Source organism: Phascolarctos cinereus, unplaced genomic scaffold (genome assembly GCF_003287225.1).
Source record: "Phascolarctos cinereus isolate Bilbo 61053 unplaced genomic scaffold, phaCin_HiC Scaffold_1;HRSCAF=81, whole genome shotgun sequence".
Classification (NCBI taxonomy): Eukaryota; Metazoa; Chordata; class Mammalia; order Diprotodontia; family Phascolarctidae; genus Phascolarctos; species Phascolarctos cinereus.
Genome location: NW_027555514.1, coordinates 218,343,975 through 218,367,398, shown reverse-complemented (window position 1 = coordinate 218,367,398; position 23,424 = coordinate 218,343,975). Strand labels below are relative to the sequence as shown.

Here is a 23,424-nt window from a genome sequence, read left to right as displayed (position 1 = left end):
TAAAGAGGATATCAAACCAAACATCTTATTAATCACTGGATATAGATGAATGGCATTAAGCTATGTAGCTCAACTGAAAAATGTGCTACACGATTGTTATACTCTGTGAAATATTTTTCCAATGATATAAAAGTGTTATTTACTCAATAATGTAAAATTCTCAAGATGTATCAGGGCACACAGAGCCCAAAGGCTTTGAGCTTCTATCTAGAGGTTGCATTGAACCAGTGGATAGAGGGCATGTCTGTATATATTAGTCTCCATTAGATAAGATACATTAAACATAAACATATCAGAGAACATTGTGACTCAATGTATAAGAGAAATATTTGTGTTCTGAAATCACAGCTGAGTGATAGGGAAATAGTTAAAGCAATGGACACTAGTGCAATGCTGGTCTTAATGTACAATTTTTATCAGTTTTATTTTTATTTTTAGTTCACTCGTTGAGAAGGCAAAAAAAATACCACACACACATACACATATGTATATGTATATATGTATGTATATATATATAATACAATATACATATATAATATCATGCAAAACATATTTCCACATCAGCCATATCTCTCCCCCCCAAAAAAAGCTAGAAAAATAAAGTTAAAAAAACCCTTCTATCTATAATCTGAGTCCATCATTTCTCTGTCTGGAGTTGGATAACATTTTACAACATGCATCCTTTGGAGTTGTGGTGGATCCTGGTATTAGTCAGAATTACCAAGTCTTTCATAGTTAATTATCTTTACAATGTTGCTGTTATCATGTAGATTGTTCTCCTGGTTCTGTTCACTCCACTTGGCATCAAATGATATAAGTCTTCTCAAGTTTTTCTAAAGCTATCTATCCCTTTCATTATATCTTACAGCATGATAGTATTCCATCACATTCATATACCATAACTTCTTCAATCATTCTTCAATTGATGGTCATCATCAATTTTGCCAACACAAAAAGAGCTGCTACAAATATTTTTGTGTATGTATAGATACTTTTCCTTTTTCTTTGATCTCTTTGGTGTGTAGAACTAATAGCAGTATTGTTGAGTCATAGGGTATACACAGTGTTTTAGCCTTTTGGCATAATTCTGTATCTTTCCCCAGAATGGTTGACCACTTTACACCTCCAGTAATAGCGTACCTATTTTCCCATATCCCTTCCAGAATTTGACATTTTCCTTTTCTGCCATCTTCACCAATATAATGGGGTAGTGAGATGATACCATAATTATTTCATTAGCATTTCTATGAGTATTAATGATTTTCAGCATTTTTCATGACTATTGATAGCTTTGATTTATTCCTCTGAAAACTTCTGTTTATGTCTTTTGATGACTTATCAGTTGGGGAATTTTTCTTTTTTTTTTTGTAAATTTGGCTTATTTTTCTATATTTTGTGAAGTAAGTCCTGTATCAGGGAAACTAGCTACACAGTTTTGTCACCCATGTCCTGCTTTTCTTTTAATTTTATCTTCACTGATATTATTTATGCAAAAATCTTTTTAATTTAATACAATCAATTTTTTTTTAAATTTTACCTCCCATGAACCTCTCTATCTCTTGTTTGGTCATAAATTCTTCCTCTATCCATAGATCTGATATCTTCCAAGCTCCCCTAATTTGCTTCTGATATCACCCTTAATGTCAAAACCATGTACCAATTTTGAGTTTATCTTAGTATACAGTGGGAGAACTTAGTGCATGTCTGGTGTTTGCCAGACTACTTTCTATTTTTCCAAGTAGTTTATTGAATAGTGAGTTCTTATCCCAATAGATTGGATCTTTGAATTTATGAAAAACTAGGCTTCACTGGGAAATTGGTTTATGATTTCCTCTCTCTGTTTTTGCTGTCCGTGGTTTAGGTATCAAAACTGTATTTCTGTTATAGAAGGGATTTGTTAAGACTACTTTACCTATTTTTTTAAACAGTTTATAAAATATTTGTGTTAAAATTGCATCTTGTTCTGGCTCCCCTGGCCACAACCCACCTTCTAGTTAGTATATAATAAGTAAGTTTATAACTAGTCAGTATAAATCAACAACAGTAGGAAGTCAGATTGCAAAGTCACTTACAGACTATCTCATAAATTAAGGGAGCATTGTGGTTACTTGTAAACGGTTTCATAAATTAGAATATAGGAGCCATTGGAAACTATCTCACAAATTGCCTAAGACTATATCCTGAGACTATATGCTAAGTCAAGAGAAGCCAGCTAAGACTTACTCTAAGGGCTCCTGGGTCCTGCTAACTGCCCATGGTCTGTAAGCCTCAGAAAAACTCCAGATATGCACAATAAGACCAGCAGAACGTCAGCAAATGTTATGCTAATGAGTTAATCCTAAGGTGCTGCTGATAAGTTTGAGATGATGCAGATAATTTAATGACCTAACCTTAAAGTGGCATGGATAAGAATTATTCCTTCCCTCACCAAAACCTTATAAAAGTAAGACCCCAGACTCTTTCTCCCGCCCACTCCCAGTACTCCTCTACTAAAAGTGCACATTGTCCAAATGTTCCCAAGTCCAATTCATGCTTATGTGAGTGATAATTTGTGTTCCTCCTGTCTCCCCATTCTCTTCCTCATGGTGCCTGCCTCCTTCTGCCACCCCATCCCCTGACTGAATGCCATCCGCCTCTGTACCCCGTGCTGTTTGTTATGGTATTTTTTGAGCTAGCTATTTGCTTCATACTCTCTGTGTACTTTATTAAAATGTGATTAAAGCATTATTCCCCACTTGCTTCCATCATGGTCTTTCCTGGCAAGTATCCAAAGAACTGGGCATACCTACCCCCAACATTACCCAAAGGAACCTCCTTGTGATTCCATTTCCTTAGTAACAATTAATAATTCTGTACATTAATTAGCATTTCAATATTGGAATTCTTTTTTAAATGTTTGGTAGAGGTGGAAGAATAAAGATAGTGGAGTAAAGTGAGCATTTTTGTGGAGCTCTCTCAACCTTCCCCTCTAAACAACTTTTAAAAGTGTATCAAAGCAAACTCTATCCAGCATAACCAACAAAAACTCACAATCAGCCATTTTTCCAACCCAAGTGGGTTGAGGAGGACAGAGAGGTCTGCAGAAATTGGAGCGGAGGTTTTCCAGGAGTATGGCTCAGTGGAAGCAATGGCAGCAGCAGTACAAGGAAGGCTCAGCATCTAGAGACAATATGAGGATTGAAAACCTGGTCAGAAAGAGATAGCAGAGGATTTCTGTGCTAGCACTGGCATACAGTTGTGTGGGTACCAACTGGCAACTCCATTATCTATTATCTAATTCCAGGTTTCAGTTCCAGGGAAGAGAAAAGCACTTGCAGTCACAAGGGAACACAGACCTTGCCTGGAAGTTGTGGTTGTGAGAGAGTAAGATCTCTAACTGCGTAAATAGCAAAGTGCAGACCAAGAAGACAGTGACCACACTTGTCTCCAGATAACATTATCTTGGAAACATCAAAAACTTAGAAGCCACCAGACTTAGCAGCAAAAACAGTATGACAAAATAGCTTGAAGCTCAGTATAATCACCACCCCCAGAGGTAAGTAGACTCCAACTCTGATGTAAAGTACTTTCAAGAAAAAGGCTGGTAAAATGAGCCAACAACAACAAAAATAACCTGATCATTAAAAAAAAAATAGTATTGTTGCGGGCTGAGAGGTCTAGCAGTTGTGATCCCTCAAAGACCAGAGTACAGGACTGGTCGTCTGGAATGAATTCACAGATGGAAGCATTCTTTAATTCAACTTGGCAAAGATTTATTGTTATACTTTTCAGGGTGCAAGGATTCTTAAAGGATCCTGCAGCCTTAGAGAGGTGCAGGTAAAGTTTATATAGGATAAAATGTAATAAAACATATGCCAAATATGCTAACTAGGTGATTCAGGGTGGGATTAGGGAGTGGTTAAGGAGTGGTCAGTTCTCAATTGAAACTCAAGATAAGAAAAATCCCATTATTCAAGAGAGTATTTGGTCCCGGACATCCTGGGCCCAGTGATAGCAAACAGGAAGAATACTGATCAGCTCTATCTGGTCCTGGAATTTGCTGACACAGGAAGGGGTGTTTTTAGTTCACTCAGAGAGAAAAAGATTAATTTAGGTTTTTGGCCCTCATTGGGGCCCAATTGATCCCAAATGATTATCAAGGGACAGTGTTTCTGAGGCTAGGGAGAAATTGGGGTCCAAGTACAAGCACCCAAACATAAGCACCCAAGCATAAGCACCCAAGCACCCCAACAGTACCATGGTGACAGAGAAGCTCAAGACATACACTTAGAAGAAGACAATGATTTAAAAATATCTACAAGCAAAATTTCAAAAATAAAGTGCAAATTGGACACAAGACCCACAAGAATTCCTGGAAGAGTCTTTTTTTTAAAGGGGGAAAAAGATGTTAAAATGTAATATTTTGCTAAAGATAATGACAACAATGAGACAATACACCAAAATTTGTGCGACAAATTGTATAACTCTAAATGCTTATATCAATAAAAGAGAGGATAAGCAGATAAATGAATTGGACATGCAACAACAACAGAAACTAAAAAAAAGAACAAATTTAAATTTCCTATTAAAAGCCAAAATAAAAATCCTGAAAATCAAGGCAGAAATTAATTAAATTGAATAAAAAAAGAACTAATCTAATAAATGAAACTGGGATCTGGTTTTATGAAAAAATATTTTTTCAATGAATAAAATAGAAAAACATTGGTTAAAAAAAGAAAACCAAATTACCAGTATTAAATATGAATAGGGTAAATGTACAACCAATAAACATTAAATTAAAGAAATTATTAGGAGTTTTTTGACCAATTATATTTCAATAAAACCATCCATCAAAATTAAATGGATTAAATATTTACAAAAATATAAATTGCCCATATAACAGAAAGGGAAATACAATACATAAATAATCCTAATTTAGAAAAAATAAATTGAAAAAGCCATAAATAATATTCCTGATAAAAATATCTGAAGACCAGATGAATTTGCCAATTACTTCGATCAAACATTTGATGTGGTATGACTGGACCAACTTCCTTCACTTTTTTTTTGATTCCCTTGATATTCTTGAACTTTTGTCATCCCAGATTATATTGTTATTATTTTTTCTAGCTCTACAAAATAATTTTGGCAGTTTGATTGATATGACACTGAATAAATAGATTAATTTAGGTAGAATTGTTATATTTATTATATTGGTTTGGCCTACCCATGAATAATCAATATTTTTTCCAGTTGTTTAGATCTGAGTATTTGTAAGAAAAATGTTTTGTGATTTTGTTCATATAGTTCCTGGGTTTGTCTAGGCAGGTAGACTGTCAAATAGTTTAGGTTGGCTACGGTTATTTTAAATGGAATTTCTTTCTATTGCTTGCTATTGGGCTTTGTTGCTTATGTACAGCAATGCTGATGATTTGTGTGAGTTTATTTTATATCCTGCAACTTTACTAAAGTTATCAATTATTTCAATTAGTTTTTAGTTGGTTCTCTAGGATTCTCTAACTATACTATCATATCATCTGAAAAGATCGATAGTTTTATTTCCTCACTGCCTATTTGAAAATGCCTTTAATTTCTTTTTCTTCTCTTATTGCTTTAGCTAGTATTTCCAGTACAATCTTGAATAATGGCAGCAATAGTGGACATTCTTGCTTCACCTCTGATTGTACTTGGAAGAGTTCTAACTTATGACCAGAAAAGATAATGCATGCGGATCATTTCCAATGAATATTATTTATCATTTTAATGCAAGCTCCATTTATTCCTGTGTTGTATATATTTTTTTAAAGTAGGAATGGCTATTGTATTTTGTCAAAATGGGTGTTGTATTTTTTCTGCATCTATTGAGACAGTCACATGATTTCTGTTGGCTTTGTTATTGATATAGTCAGTTATATTGATATCCTAATATTGAACCAGTCTTGTTTTCCTGATATAAATCCTATATGGTCATACTGTATGATCCTTGTGATATATGGCTGTAATCTCCTAGCTGGCGTTGTATTTATAATTCTTGCATCAATATTCATTAGGGAAATTGACTATAATTTTCTTTGTTTTAGCTCTTCCTGGTTTAGATATCACCACATTTGTGTCATAAAAGGAATTTGGTAGGGCTCCACCTATTTTTCCAAATAGTTTATATAGTATTGGAATTATTTGTTCTTTAAATGTTTTATTGAATTCACTTGTGGATCCGACTGGCCATGGGGATTTTTTTCTGAGGAAACTTGCTGAAAACTTGTTCAATTTCTTTTTCTAAGATTGGGTTGTTTAAATATTCTACTTCCTCTTCTTTTAATCTGAGCAAAATACATTTTTGTAGATATTCATCTGTTTCATTTAGATTGTCAAATTTAGGGGCATATTTTAGCTCCTAAAAATGTTTTAATTTTTTTCTTTATTGGGGGGTCAATTCACTCATTTCATTTTTGATACTAGCAATGTAGTTTTCTTCCTTTTTTTTAAAATCAAATTAACCAATGGTTTATATATTTTATTGACTTTTTTCATAAAAGCAGCTTCTAGTTTTGTTTATTAGTTCAATGGTTTTCTTTCAATTTTAATCATCTCTCCTTTGATTTTCAGTATTTCCAATTTGATGCTCAATTAAGAATTTTTACTTTGTTCTTTTTCTGTTTTTTTTTTAGTTGCATGCCCAATTCATTTATCTACTCTTTATTTTATTGATGTAAGCAATTACAGATATAACTTTTCCTTTAGTACTGCTTTGGCTGCATCCCATAAATTGTTGTGTTGTCTCATTGTTATCATTCTCTTTAATGAAATTATTGATTGCTTTTATGGTTTGTTTGATCCACTTATTTTTTAGGATTAGATTATTTAGTTTCCAATTATTTTTAGTCTATCTTTCCACTGTCCACTATTTAATGTAATTTTTACTGTATTATGACCTGAAAAGGATGCATTTACTATTTCTGTGTTTCTTCATTGGATTGTGAGGTTTCATGCTCTAAAAGATGGCCAGTTTTTGTGTGGGTGCCATGTTCTGTTGAGAAAAGGTGTACTCCTCTCTATTCCCACTCAGTTTTCTCCAGAGATTTGTCATATATAACTTTTCCAGAATTCTATTCACCCCTTAACTTTTTTGTTTATTTTTTTTTACATTTATCTAATTCTCAGAGGGGAAAGTTGGGGTCCCCTACTAGCATAGTTTTAGTTTCTATTTCATTTTGTAACTCATTCAACTTCCTCAGAAATTTAGATGCTATGCCATTAGTTATATATATGTTTAATATTGATATTACTTCATTGTCCATGATGAAGCAAGATATAGTTTTATCCCTTATCTCTTTTAATTAAATCTAGTTTTGCTTTTGCTTTGTCTGAGATCCTGCTTTTTTGCTTCAGCTGGAGTGTAATAGATTCCATTCTAACACCTTACCTTTACCCTGAATGTGTGTTTCTGTCCTTCAAATATGTTTTCTGTAAACAACATATTTTAGGATTCTAGTTTTTAATCCATTCTACTGTCTGCTTCCATTTAATTTGTGAGTTCATCCTATTTACATTCAAAGTTATAAAAACTAACTATATGTTTCCCTCCATCATATTTTCCCCTTGTATATCCTTCTCTCTCTCTTTCCTTCACTCTATCCCTCCTCACAAATGTTTTACTTCTGATCACTGCTTCCTCAAATCTGCCATCCCTTATATCAGTCTCCCTTCTTCTCTTATCCCTGTCCCTTTTTGATTCTCTATATGGTTAAATGGATTTCTGTATCCTGTTGAGTGTATATGTTATTTCCTCTTTGAGCCAATTCTGTTGACAATATGGTTTAGATTTTGCCCATGACCTCCCAATTTACTCACCAATTATAATAGCTCTTTCATGTCTCTTTTATGTAAAACAATTTACCCCATTCTATCTCATCCCCTCCTTCTTCTCCCTGTACAATTTTCCTTCTCATCCCTTTATTTTGTTTTTGGGGTATCATCCTATCAAAATCAATTCATATCCATGCCTTCTGTCTACATATGCTACTTTTAATTGCCTTTATAGTAATAAAGTTCCAACAGAATAGCAACAGGCTTCTAATAAAATATGGAAAGGCTCATAATTCCTTGACAATTCATGATAATTCATTTGGCCACAAAAACCTGTGAAATAAAGAAAAATGCAAAATGTTTCTTGGTTGGAGAGAAATAGATACAGAGACAGAGAAAGACAGAGACAAAGAGCAACAGAGAAACTCGTTTGTGTGTCTGGCATGTAATACAGCACTCAGCTAACAGCAAACAAACTGAAGGTGATGAAACCAAATCAATATTGTTTCATCTACTGAATGTCCTAAGTTTGAGCAAGCCTAGTAAGAACAGAAATACATATACATGATTGCTGTCACCAATGGAACCATATCAAAATTGGTGTTTGTCTCAAGTAATCCCTGCAAAGAAGCAAAATTCCTTTCTTACTCTGACATTCTATAATTCTGTTCTCCATGGTGGATTGTGGTATGACATTCTACAATAACTATTAGGCTCAGTAGTTTGAACTTGACTCAGTAGGTAATAGGAAGTTACATAAGGTTGTGAGCTGAGGAATTAAATGACCAGTTCTATGAATAAGAAATTAACACACACACATACATACATATACACATACAATCATACATACATACATACATACATACATATATTCCTATGATGGATGGTTTGGGGAGAATGTGGAGAAGAAAGGTAATAGGGATAATTAATAGGTGTTTGCTAATATCAGAATTATGGCAAGAAGGGCCATTACTATTACAATAATACTTCAGGTCCCACTTTTACCACTTTCCCCTTATGGAAGTTACTTAGTCTTTATGGAGCTCAGATTCAAATTGATAAAATGTCTAGGACTATATACTTTTTTACTACAGAAATTCTTGGTTTTGGTCAAGACTGATTTCATCAGTGGAGGGGATTCCTTGTGAGGAATCCCACCTGAGCCAATGCAAATGAGCAACTATTCTGTAATATACAGTCTTGGAGAGCTATCTGTGGTGCTACATATTTTCCCTTTTTTGGTTGAACATTCCCTAATTCTAATTTCTTATTAAGTCGGGATCATCATACTCTCCTAAATGTTAATCACTTAAAAGCAGTATTTTAAATTGATTTTTTTTTATTTTTCAAAAAACCTTGCTTGGATTCTGTACAAAATAGAAACTTAATGTTTAATTATGACCATTAGTTTTTCTCTGGTAGTCCAAATTTGATCACGTCTTTATTTTCATAACTGGGCTTTGATCATGCCCAGAATATGTAAGCTGGAGGGACTTGTTTCTAGGAGAAGAAATTCTTCATTTCCCTACCACATAAGTGGAAGCAGCCTCTTCCCATTGGCTGCGTAGTTGCAACAGGCAGAATCTAGAAAATTACCAGACTGGGACAGTCTCATTGTTTTGTCCATCTGGGGCCACAGAAGGTGAAGGTTCTATTCATCCACATCAAGGACACTGTGAATTGAATTGGGTGAGCTGAAAAACTACCTCTTTTACTCCCTCTTTTAGGCCCTGTAGGCCCAAGAAACAAGCTCAAAGCTTTGTTTTGTTCATCTTTTTTTTTTTTTACTTCTAGGCTCAAGCAATGGAGTCTCAGGACCTAGACCCTAGCTATATTGACCTTGGAGTCATTCCTTCAATCTGAATGTCAATGCCATCCCAGTAAGGAAGCCCTAAAAACCTGGGTACCTAGGGTCCCAGCCTAAGGGGTGGCTTTGGGCTTGGAACTTGGTGGGACTAAGCTTTACAGGAACTAAACTAAGCTGCAGACCTAATTCTTTTCTTCCCCCCAGGAATTTGAAGTATTCAAAGAGAGTGTTATGGATACTATATAGTGAGATGGTGCTGTTTGTGTCTGTTGTTGCTATACATTTGAGGTAAGGATTCCTCTGTAAAAGATAATATGACTATTGTGTTTAAATTAAAATGGTACCTGAAAGATCCCCTAAAATTAAGGGAATACAATGGGCACAGACTAGTATCAAGCCCAGAGAAATTAGATATCTCTCACATCCCTAGAAATTAACTGGAGAATTGTAAAGGAGAGGTGAAATGTAATGCACCTTGCCTTCAGGGAATGGGTAGTCACAGTTATATTTTCATTGCCTGCCATGATAGGAATGGAAAGCAATTATTCCCTTTTGACGATGGAGAAACTGAGGTCCAGAGAGACCTCAACAAGACCAAATGTCAGGGGGATAAATCATCCCTGTTTACTTGGGATTTTTATTTTGTTTTGTGCTCCTTAGCTACTAACAGATCTGTGACTTGATTTCTCATGGACCATGGCACTGGAGTTTGCTCTCATTATATCTCCATAATTGACCTCATCCTTCCTTCAATAGAACTCTCTTACAGAAAACTCTGAGCACCTACCATGTTGCAATTGCTTGAAAGATTGCATTAACATTTCTAAAACTGCCACTGATTCCCATTTTAGAGATCATCATGTACCACCAGAAGAAACTGAATCTTCTTACCCTTTAAATTATCCTTGTGTTCCCATTCTCTACATTATCTGCATAGAAAGGAAGAGGACAGGCTTCTTCCACTTAGATTACTCAGTTTCATGAGCACTAGCTACAAGGTGCAAAATCTTCTGTATTTCTCCTTCGATAAAGAATCATCTACAATGCTGGAAGGTATCTGAGGGTCCAGACCTTGTTCTGGAAAGAGCTGCAAGCATACAATATTCTTTTAAGGAAAATAGAAAATTTCCCAGTAAAAGAGAAAAATTCTTATTAGAACAATGGGAAAATGTGGCTATCTGGGCAGGACCTCAAACTGACAACATGATCATATAATTTGGAACTTCTTAAAATGTTATTGCATGTGACTTTAAAGATTTCTTTCATTTTAAAAATCAATGAATTTTTATTTTATTTTTTCCCAATTATATGTAAGCAAAAATGTTTAGCATTTTTTTAGCATTTTGAGTTCCAAATTAATTTCTTTCCCTCCCCCTACTTGAGAAAGCAAACAATTCATTATAAATTATAAGTGTACAGTAATGGAAAACATTTATATATTAACCATGTTGCAAAAGAAAATTCAGAACAAGAAAAACCAAAGAATCATAGAGAAAGCAAAAAAAAAATAATGCTTCAATGTGCATTCAGACTCCATCAGTTTTTCTTTAGAGGTGAATAGCATTTTTCATCATAAGTCTTTTGGAATTGACTTGGATTGTTGTGCTGTTCGGAATAGCAAAGTTATTCACAGTTGATCATTGGACAATATTGCTATTATTGTGTACAATGTTTTCTTGGTCTTGCTTACTTCATATTGCATCAGTTTGTGTATGAATAAAAAAAAATTTCTTGATGCGCTGAATTTGGACTCCACTATTTATTTCTTCTCCTACCACTTTTCAGAATCAAAGCCAAGGAATTTCAAATCTTTATAGATAGAAGCATAACCAAGAGAAAGAACAGAAAATATCTTCAGGTAAGAGATAAATACACAAATGTCATTTTTTTAATTTCAATTAAATGATTAACATTTTTTAAATGTCGTTTCCCTTTTTTGTTCTACGTGCTGTATTAGGAAACAGTCTAGAGTTCAAATCTTGTTTTGATATTGAATTTGATAGTTGGGACTGACCTTGAGAAACCATATGGTCCATCACGTTGCTCTGGATTGGACCTCACTTAAGCTGACCCAGACAAGAGACACAATCTTGTTCTGAAAATAACCAAAGAAGAGAATCTACAACTTCCTTTAAATCTCCCATATCAAAGTTGAGTGACTCTCTTGGCTAGAAAATTCTTGCCAATGTGTATTAATTTAAATTCTGTGTGTTCATATAAAGAATATTTTTAGTAGATTAAAGATAACTTTTCACTATTCTCTAACAAACTTTTACCTGATTTGAAGTGTTTATTAAGATTAGGCATTCTTGGTTTGGGACTCTGTTCTGATTTTTTAGAATCTTCATTCCTTCTGTTTTCTATATAATTTTTCCTAACATTTCATGATATACATGAGAAATCTAAAAAATGTTAACTTCTGTAGGCTTCAGACTTTTAAAAATGACTTGAGAGTGCAGTATCATAGGTTTCAAACAGAGTGATACCTTAGAAAGCATAGAGCTCAACCTGCTCATTTTACAGATGAACAAGCTGAAGACAAGAGGAGTTAAGTGACTTCACAAGGGACACACAGGTAATTCAGTGGCAGAGACCAAGGTTTTAGCCCAGATCCTTGGATTCCAGGTCAAGTGCTCTTCACATGGCAATATGATGGTTTAGTATGAATGAAAGGAGGGACTACAGGGATAACTCAGTGAAGTTAAATAAAGGAATGAAATTCACTGCCAAAAAAATATACGGCTTTCTAAATTTTAAGACTGGGCTTACATTTCAGGGTAGTGGTTGAATACATGTTTATCATATATCTATATCTATATCTATATCTATATCTATATCTATATCTATATCTATATCTACATCTATATCTATATCTATATCATCTATATCTGTATCTGTATCTGTATCTATATCTATATCTATATCTATATCTGTATCTATATCTATATCTACATCTATATCTATATCTATATCTATATCTACATCTATATCTATATCTATATATCTATATCTATATATCTACATCTACATCTACATCTACATCTACATCTACATCTATATCTATATCTATATCTATATCTATATCTATGTCTATGTCTGTGTCTGTGTCTGTGTCTATATCTATAGCTATAGCTATAGCTATATCTGTATCTGTATCTGTATCTGTATCTATATCTATATCTGTATCTATATCTATATATACATATATTCTGTTAGGTAGCCATACATACATGGTGTGTGTGCCTGTGTATGAGAAAGAGAGAGAGAGAGAGAGAGAGAGAGAGAGAGAGAGAGAGAGAGAGAGAGAGGAGAGAGAGAGAGACCCATTCCTCTTAGACAAAAAGCTAGTTCTGAGATTTAGAAAGCAACATATACTTACATGGATATATGTTAAACATATATGTACATGTATACTTAACATACATATGTATATTATATAATAGACAAGATAACTTCCATCATCCCAGACAAAAGAGACTCCAAAGAAAGAAATTCTTCAACTTCCTCCAATTTTCAAAGTTGCCAACCAGGAATGCTAGACTCTGAAAGTTTCCATTTTCTATATGCTGCCTAAAATTTCCCTGCTAGAATGTCTTCCCTTTACAGAGGCAGCGGAGAGAACAAGGGTGACCATTGAACTCGGAATTAAGAGAAAAATGGGTATGAATATAACCTCTGACACTTTTTGTAGGTCTCTAGGGAAGCCATTTAAATTATCTATGCTTCAGTCTCCTCTTCCTTTTTTTTTTTTGCTTTTTTTTTTTGTTTTTGATAAGGCAATCAGGGTTAAGTGACTTGCCAAGGGTCACACAGCTAGTAAGTTTCAAGTGTCTGAGGCTGGATTTGAGCTCATGCCCTCCTGACTCTAAGGCTGGAGCTCTATTGTGACACCTAGCTGCCCCTCAGTCTTTTCTTCTATAAAATGGAGATAATATCAGTCTTATAGCATGGCAAAGGTCAAATGAGATAATTCATTTGAAATGTCACATACATCTCATTTTCTTTTACTTACCTTAAGGCTTAGATCTCTGGTAAAATGAAAATATACCTGTACAAAGTTAGCTTGTACCAAAATAGCACATTCATCATATTTAAATTTTGAAAGGATTTTAATAGTCCTAGAGTGGCATTCTGATGTCCTAGAAGGAACAATACTAAGCAATAGCCTGTTATCAGACAATTGACTTCCTTACTCTGGGTACCTTTCAGTTCTTTTTCTGAGAGTAGAATCATAGAGTATTATGGATGGATGACACCTTAGAGATGGCCTGTTTCAAAACCCTCACTGCAGAAAGAAAGAAGTTGATACTCAGAAAGATTAAATGATGGTCTAGAGATCAAGACACTCTGGTCCTTCATCAGGAGGAATAAATGAGAGTCAATGTGTGCCATAGGAATATAAGATGTAGTAAAATCACCCTTCAGTTCAACAAGTCAACAGACATCATAAAAAAAACTATGGGTAAAACTCTGTACTAGGCACTGGGAACATTATACTATAACTAGCTCTATAAATTCATTACAAAAAATTTACATATTTCTTAAAGCAAGAAGTTACATTTTCTGGGGATTCGATTATGTGACTATTAGTAATAATAATTATTATGATAATGATAATAATAATATCTAGCATTTATATAGCACCTAATAGTTGTCAGACATTGTGTTAAGTGCTTTAAAAATATTATCTCATTTGATCCTCACAACAATGCTGGTGCTATTATTATCCCTATTTTATAGTTGAGGAAACTGAGGCAACAGCTAAGTGACTTGCCCACGGTCACACAACTAATAAGTGTCTGAGGCCAGATTTGGACTCAGGTCTTCCTGACTCCAGGCCCAACACTCTATCCACTATGCCACCATGACGATGATGGTGATAGTGATGATGATGAAGATGATGATATATTAAAGAAGCTTGGTGTAATGGAAAGAGAGCTGGATTTGAAGTTGGATAACTGGGTCTGTCTACATTTGCTACCAGTGGGACTTTGGACAAATCACACAGCTGTAAGGACTGTAACATATTGGAATTCAATCCTTCTGACTCGAGGTATGGTTCTATTTCCATTATGTCATTTCCCTTTCTTTAGAAAAATTACAAAATGATGGTCATACTAAATACCATCTTTTGAAGTCCTTCCTTTACTTAGGAACTGGCATGTTATTGTTCAAAGCTCAAAATGGTGACATGTTTTTTTTTTAAATTTCAGTTCTGAGGAGCTCACTTTATTTTCCCTTTGGCTGAATTGCTAATCAAGTGAAAGGATCCATAAACTTCTCAGAGACAGTAGGTCTCAACCTTCTTGTCTTCAGTCAAAGCAAAACCTAATCAGCTTGGAGATGGTACTCATGATCTTATCTTTCCAATTCTAAAGACAAGGTAATTTCATAAATTGTCTTGACTCCAAATTAGTTTTGGAGTCAGACAACCTGCTTGCAAGTCCTAACTTTGTAATTTACAACTTGTCTGTCATTAGGAAAGTTACTTTCTGTCACTGGACTCAGTTTCCTCACGTGGTCATTGTACTGAATTATTTCAAATGTTTCTTCCAAGTTAAACCATTATTTCACTCTCTCCACTGTCTCTCCGATTCTGTGTCAATCTTTTTCTCTATCTGTCTCCATCTTTCTGTGTCTCTATCTTTCTGCCTCTGTCTCTATTTGTTTTTCTCTCTTGTTTATTTCTCTCATGTTAATGTTGTCTCCATAATCTTTTTTTTAAATCCTTAGTGTCTAACCTCTAGGACCTTTACAATTTTAGTGCCTACTTCTTTGGTCTTTCTTCTATTTTAAAGTTCAATTCAATTCATCAATTATTTTCTAATCACTTAGTCTTTACAAGGCAACATGTGAGATACTGGAAACACAAAGACAGAAATAAAACAGTCCCTACCCTCAAAGAGTTTATATTCTATCTGCTGGAATACCATCTCTACAGAAGTACATTAACACTAAGTAAAGCAAAGTAATTTCACACAAGAGGGAGAATAAATAGCCAGGAGGATCAGGTAAGGCCTTGTATAGGGCATTACTTTAATATATGTTTCAAGGGAAGGGATTCTAAGAAGAGAAAATGCTTTCCAAATAAGGGTGTAGAAGTGTGGGAAAAGATAATGGAATGTTATTTGTTAGCACCAGTGAACAAGCTTGTTTAGCTTCCAAGAAAAATGCATGAAGTTATATAATATGAATGACTAGAAAGGTAAATGGGTGCCATTTTGTGGAAGGACTTAAATGTTAATTTAAATATTTCATTTTTTACCTCAGACTGCTTCTGAAGATTTTTCAGGAAAGGGATCAGATGGAAAAGGGGGTTATTCAAGAGAAAAATTATCATGAAAAATCAATTCTCAGGACAAAAGAGTTTTTTAATTTCTTTTTTTCAGTGAAAAAAAATCTTTTTTTTTTCTCTTTCCAAGATCCACTCATTACCTTGGGGGATAAAAATGAAAACAAAACCTTTGAAATAAATACACATAGTGAAGCCAATCAAACTTCTGCATTAGTCACATACAAGGAATATGTTACATCTCATTTAGCTCCAAGTCCATCATTTCACTGTCAGGAAGTGGGTAGCTTGCTTTATCATTGTTCAAGAGACCTATTCTTACTAAGGCAAAACAGGAGCATAGGATATACATAGAGTTGCTCTTCTTGTTGAGTTATACAGAGTATTTGCTTGTATTTTCTATCTTTCTCAAAGTAATGCTTTAGAAGCTTTGGGGATCTGTTTCCATCACTCCATGACTCAGAAGCTTGAAATGAAGATGATAAAGGATCCCTTATCTGGGGCAGATAGGTGGTGCAGTGGATACAGCACCAGCCCTGGAGTTCAAATGTGGCATCAGACACATAATACTTCCTAGCTGTGTGACTGTGGGCAGGTCACTTAACCCCAATTGCCTCATTCAAAAAGGAAAAGAATCCCTTATCTGGACACTAAGGTCAAAGAGTAGATAATTCAGAAAATGTACAAAGTAGTTACTGTTGTTTCTGCTTCTACTTTCCTTTCTGGCTTTGAAGTGTGAGCACTGTAGGGAAACATCTAGATATTAAGGTATGTAAGACAGTGGTCCATCTATCCCTTATCCACCTTCTAAGAATCCATGAGCATCTAATTGAGTAGACTCCAAGACAGAATATCTGTATAGGGTCTTTAAAGGGCACCAGAAATGGCCAAGCTGAACATGCTCCATCCCCTAATGTAAAGATGCACGATATATAAATATACAAAATATTATGCAAATTAAATAAGATTTTTGAGAGATATTTAGTGGTAGCAGTTGAATATTTGTCAGTGGTGATGATATCAGGATCCAAAATGAGAATTCTTTTCTTGACCTTTCCTCTCAGCAGGTCTCTGCAATGGGAGAGAGGGGAATAAACAACCACTCAGAAATGAATGAATTCATCCTTATAGGCTTCCAGGTCCGCCCAGAGCTCCAAATCCTCCTTTTCGTCATATTTCTGCTTACCTATAGCATGGTCCTTCTGGGGAACATTGGTATGATTGTCCTCATCCTGATTGCTTCCCGGCTGAACACACCAATGTATTTCTTCCTAGGAAATCTCTCTTTTATTGATCTTTCCTACTCCTCTGCTGTGGCACCCAAAGCCATAGCCAACTTCTTATCTGAAAGTAAAACCATCTCCTTTGCAGGCTGTGTGGCCCAGCTCTTCTTCTTTGCTCTTTTTATTGTGACAGAGGGCTTTCTCTTGGCAGCTATGGCCTATGACCGTTTCATAGCCATTTGTTCCCCACTCTTGTATTCTGCCCGGATGTCAAGACGCCTCTGCATCCAACTGCTGGTGGGATGTTACTTTTGTGGCTGTATCACTTCCATCCTTCAAGTCAGCCTTACCTTTACTATGTCCTTCTGCTCATCTCATATTATTGACCTTTTTTACTGTGATGTCCATCCACTTCAGAAGATCTCATGTTCTAATGTCTTTATTAACAAGGTGATATCATATTCCTTGTCTGTCATCATCATTTTGCCCAGCATCATAGTCATCATGGTGTCCTACATCTATATTTTGTCTACTATTTTGAAGATCCATTCCAGTGAAGGACAAATGAAAGCATTTTCCACCTGTGGATCCCACCTGATGGTGGTGAGTTTGCTCTATGGGACAGTTTCTTTTATGTACCTCACACCTGCCAGTAACCCAGAACTGGGTAAAGTGGCCTCTCTGTGTTACACTGTTGTCACTCCTATGTTGAACCCTTTGATTTATTCTCTAAGAAACAAAGATGTCAAAGAAGCTCTGAAAAGTATGTTATGGGGCAAAAAGGGTTTTCTCTAAATTCCTTTTCCTTTACTTTCTTGCCCCATTTAATACATGTTGATTTTGCATGTGTGAGACACCTTTAAACAAAAATTCTCTCCCAAGTCATCTAATCTTCCTTCTGGAACCTTACTTGAATGATTTCTAGTGAAGAACAATATTCTGTCTACTTTTCTTTCAGTACTGCAATTTCTATAAATCCTCAACTTCAGTAATCGATTTTATGGCCACAGTAAACAAAGAAAAAACAACAATGACAATAGTAACTCTCACTTATATGGTGCTTTAAAGTTTATAAGGCACTTTGTATATATTATCTCATTTTATTCACACAACAGCTCTGGGAGATAGATGCTATTATTGTTATTCCCATTTTACAAATGAGGAAACTGAGGCAGAAAGCAGTGAAGTGACTTTCCCAGTATCACATAGCTAGACCAGATCTGATCTCAGACCTTCCTGAAGTCTTGTACTTTATCTACTACCTGCCTTTAAACAAACAGGCAAAGATTCAAGAACCACAGGGGAAAAACAATTATCACATATGTAACTCATGTCAGAGAATAATTTAAATTGCAATGATCATTGCAGCCTAGAGAGATGAGTTTGAGTTATGAGTTCTTGACAATCTATTTTTGAAGGTACATTTCATATGTATTTGTTTAGATGTATATTTATTCATTTATTTAGGCATCTATATTTATTTGGAAAATAAGCTAAATTGTGGTATAAGGGAGTGAGGGTGAAGGGGACTAACGTCATTTTGGGGCACTCTGAATGGACTGACCTCTTAACTATTTGGTGACAATACTGGAAGGTTACTACTACTATTGAAGGAGAAATAAAATTTAATAAACCATACAAGGAAATAATAAATCTGATGGTCTCATCAACTGTAATAACTATTTGTTATCCTGTGATAAGGTATCTGAAATACATTATGTTATGATTAAGCAAATATTAAAATTAATGGATATAGAGAATTAACAAATGAAATTACAACAAAGAAATATGTAGATAATTATTTACAATATTTGGATCGTACAAGAGATTGCACCCAGGATCACTTCACATTCTCACTTTAATGCCAGTTGATTTCTTTTCCCTTGTGAAAAAGTCTTATGCTATTCAATTTCTCTAAAGATGTTAAGGAAATCCTCTTCACAATTCCTCTGCAAAGTAAAAGGGAAAAGAACTACATCACAAAAGGAAAAAAAAATTCTCTCTTCTCTCTACATCTCCTTTGACTTCTTTCTATCTTTAACAGGAAACACTCCCTTTGGCTTCTCTCAAACTCCATATCTTTCTTTAGCAATGACCATTTAGAGTTCTTCCTGGTAATGGGGGAGCAATATGGTCTCTCTGTCCCTGTCTTTGTCTCCCTTTTTCTCCCTCCTTCCTTCTTTCTCTGTCTCTCTCTCTCACACACATGCATACATTATTATATCTCAGACCACTAAAATACTTAAGTTTCTACCACAGTCTGCTAAATTATAAAATTAAAGGATATATGTAGGGATATGTTTATTAAATTATTCAAGAAAATTTTTAAAGGTTAAACTTACATTTCACTCAGCATTTAGTAAGATCAAATAAATCTCCATGAAGTCATATTTAAACACATGCTATACAGAAAAACAGCTATTGAAAATAATATTTGTTTTTAATACATGTCCTGTTTAAATCACTGACTTATTTGTTCTTGGAATTAAAGTTGTGACCACAGAAGTAAAGAATGATGCCAGCCAGACATCCGCTGAACTTTTTTTTTTTTCAAATTTATTGTCAGCCTGAAAAAAGGTTGTTTCCCATAAGTTAGCTTGAGTTGATGGTTCTCGTTAACAAACAATCTGCATTGAAAATGTGTGTAATTATGCAAAACCCTCCACCTGTCTAGACTACACAAAAGGTCCAATTTTTCAGCAATGGATGATAAAACCTCCAAATAAAGTATAACCCTTTCTCTTTATATTGACAACCAAATTCTTGTTTTTTAGGGCATCATTTAGGAGAATGAGAAGTATATCTTCCATTTTAATTTCATAACACTTTTACAAAAATATCTTTGTATTTTTCTACTTATTTGAAAATCATTCTTCTATTTCTTTATTTTTGTTAATTACATGTATACAATTAACAAATCTCTAAAATCAAGATTATGTGAATAGACAGATGATCTGTTATTTTGTCAGCATGGCAAATTCCTAGTGTAAAAGAACTCCAGAGACACAGGACGAATCATCTCTGACTGAGAAGGAAAAGTTGAAGTGATTTGCCCAGTGTCATAGAGCTATTAAGTGTCACAGTCAGGATTTGAACCCAAAGGGTCTTCTTGACTCTTAAGTGTAGAAAGAGTGTGCCCCATGTGTTAGAAAGGGGTCCACCAGTAGTAAAGGTTGTTGTTGTGTGGCTTAAAGGGAGGCAGAATAGATATCTCTAGCCCCACCCCCTTTCACCAACAAAGACTTTAATTCACCAGGTGAGACAGGAAGTTGAGATAGGAGGCAATTCTGTTCCATCAAAGAGAGGGGTACTGAGCTAGAATTATATCTGCCTGCTCCCTTAAACATTGTTCATCTAGGGGATATGATTAGCTTTGATTTACCTTCTGATCTCCTTGTCATTATTGAGGGGAAGATGGACCACAAGCTTTATGTCCAAGGCATGACCCCTATCCTACCAAATACCTTTTCCACAGTGAACACATATCATGCATACTAAATTATAGCAAAACAGAAATCAGAGAGGATTTACATAGGAGAGTCCCAAAGAGGAACAACTCTTGAAGAGTCTAGAAGAGAACTAGCCTTGAAGAATCCCAAATGGGACTAGCAAAGATTGGAGCTCTTTTGTCTCTCACCAACTTTGCCCCAATCCTTTCAGGGCAGGGCCTTTGTCTCCATCAATAAGGAAACATACTTTGGAACATGAGTTACACAAATCTAGCAGTCTAGCCGTTATGCCATGCTGCCTCTAAAACCAACATTATATTAATTAACTGCATCCTATAACAAAAATTAAGACCACAATCTAATAAGAAATTGCTGTATACAGAGTATCTCAAAAGTCTTAGTGCAGTGTTTAAGGTTCTGTGGTTCCAAATTGAAAACTGGTTCAACTGCCCCAGAGAATTTTACAAAAATTTCCTCATCTGTAAAATGAATAGACTGAATAATATTTACTCTTAAATTCCCTTGCAGCTCTAAAGCCCAGGTCATATGACTTTGATCAAATAAATCTTTTAATTAATTATCTTGAACCACATTAATTGATATCATTGATTTTCTCATAGAACATATAGTTTGGGCATACCTAACATTGGTACTCTCAATCATATGGCATTGTTTCTATGGGAAAATAAGTGTTCACATTAATTCATCACAACAACTTTGCAAGGCTGGTAATGTAAGTATTATCTCATTTTACAGAAGATGAAACTGACTCTGAGAGGTTAAATGACTTTATGTCACTTCTGTACTAACAGAGTTAGGATCCAAACCTAGGTGTCTTTCATTTTATGGGTATGAAGATGCACATGAGCCATCCATCGATTTTTCCTTATTCATTCTTTGTTTTAGATTTTCACAATCTAAAGTATAAAAATCAAATACTTCCTTAATATTTATATTTTAATAAAATATTAAATTACCATCTAGCCACATTGCTAAAAGCACAGTTCATCCTCTTCTGACTCAATTAAACTGGAGCATGGAGGTGGCAAAATCCTCCTTTTGTTTTCCTATGAGTTTATACCAGCCTGGCAGAGATAAAATAGCACTCAGATCTTAGGATCTCTGCTATAGAGCTTCTGCCATAACCCCCTAGGTATTCCACAGAATGTTTTCATTTCTGAAAATGAAAAAAAAATAATAAGATTTGTCTTAGTTTTAAAAGTTTTAAGAGAAAGATAAGAAAAAGAGATTCTTAATAAGAAAATATAACTTGATTGAGGTGACTCCTGATTGAAGAAAAATGAGCTTCACATTCTTTGGACCTGAACACCACAAGTTTCTGTTCAAGTTTCTTTTTCATTTCATATTGGACATAAAAATGGAAAAAGGAGCAGATACTCTATCAAGGAGATGATGCAAACAATAGACTGGGTAGAGGATGGAGGCTGAATAAGTCAAGACAAGTGTAGGGCTGAAGGGAACCTTGGACATTACCTAGAGAACTCTCTTCATTTTAACAGGTCAGAAACTGTCTTATTGAGGAGAAATAGTTTGGACAAGATCAGAAATGGAGTCAACGGCAAAGCTGGAACTAGACTCCAGATCTCCTGACAATTTGTCAAATGTCTCTCTACATAACATAAAATTAGTATGCACCTACTATGGTCTAGGCACTATCCTGGAATCTCTTAAATATATATAGGATTTAGGGAAATGAGAGTTAGAAAAAGGAAAGTATCGTGTTTCAGAAATGGGTAGAACCTAGAATTAAGCATTGTAAAGGACTTCCTGGGTAGCTAGGTGGCACAGTGGATTGAGCACTGGACTTGAAATCAGGAAGACTCATCTTCAAGAGTTCAAATCAGGCATCAGACATTTACTAGCTGTGTGAGCCTCAGCAAGTTACTCAACCCTGTTTACCTCAGTTTCAAGTTCTGTAAAATGAGATGGAGAAAGAAATGGCAAACCACTCCAGTATCTGTGCTGAGAAAACCCCAAATACGGTCATTAAAAGTTGCATGTGACTAAACAACAGAAGAATTTCTTGAGTTCTGTCAAAAATTCTGAGACTTTTTAACAAGGTTATTATGGGTTGGAGACTGGAAGCTTTTTCTCTAGAGATTAAATCAAAGGGTTCAACATGCGAGGGACAAAGGTGTAACACTGAGAGGCCACTTTACCCAGCTCTGGGTTATTGATGGGTCTGAAATACATAAAGGATATAGTTCTTGGAATCAAGACAGTTTGTGAAGTAACCTTGTCTATGAAACCTGAAAAATAAGATCAAGAGCAACTACTCAGCAATCATCAAAACCACTTGGTATTGACTAAGAGATAGAGTGGTGGATCAGCAGAATAGGTTAAGTATGTAAGACACAGTAGAAAATGACAAAAGTAATCTATTATTTGATAAACCCAAAGACCCCAGCTTGTGGGATAAGAACTCATTCTTTGACAAAAACTGCTGAGAAAACTGTACAAGAGTATGGCAGAAACTAGGCATAGATCAAAATATCACAGCAGATACCAAAATATAGTCAAAATGGATTCATGATTTAGATTTGAAGACTGATACTTTAAGCAAACTGGAAGAGCCAGGAATAGTTTACCTATCATATTTAGGGACAACAGAAGAATTCATGAACAAACAGGAGATAGAGAACATTACAAAAAGCAAAATGGATAACTTTGATTACATTAAATTGAAAAGTTTTTGCACAAACAAAGCCAATGCAACCAAGATTAGAAAGAAGGTAAAAAATTGGGAAAAATTTTTACAACCAGTCTCACTGATAAGGGCTTCATTTCTAAAATATAGAGAGAATTAAGTCAAATGTATAAGAATACAAATCATTCCTCAATTGATAA

At 34.8% G+C, this 23,424-nt stretch overlaps 1 protein-coding gene across 1 annotated transcript; it reads left to right on the top strand.

Annotated features, from left to right (window-relative positions):
• The first annotated feature begins 16,960 nt into the window (after positions 1 to 16,960).
• On the top strand, positions 16,961 to 17,902 carry LOC110203007 (olfactory receptor 9K2-like). Its single transcript, XM_020979446.2, has one exon. The coding sequence runs from the start codon at positions 16,961 to 16,963 to the stop codon at positions 17,900 to 17,902; it is 942 nt and encodes a 313-aa protein (XP_020835105.1).
• Positions 17,903 to 23,424: the final 5,522 nt, after the last annotated feature.

What these genes read in the sequence shown, in the direction of transcription:
- LOC110203007 (XM_020979446.2), top strand. Translation starts at nt 16,961, where the DNA reads ATGGGAGAGAGGGGAATAAACAACCACTCAGAAATGAATGAATTCATC.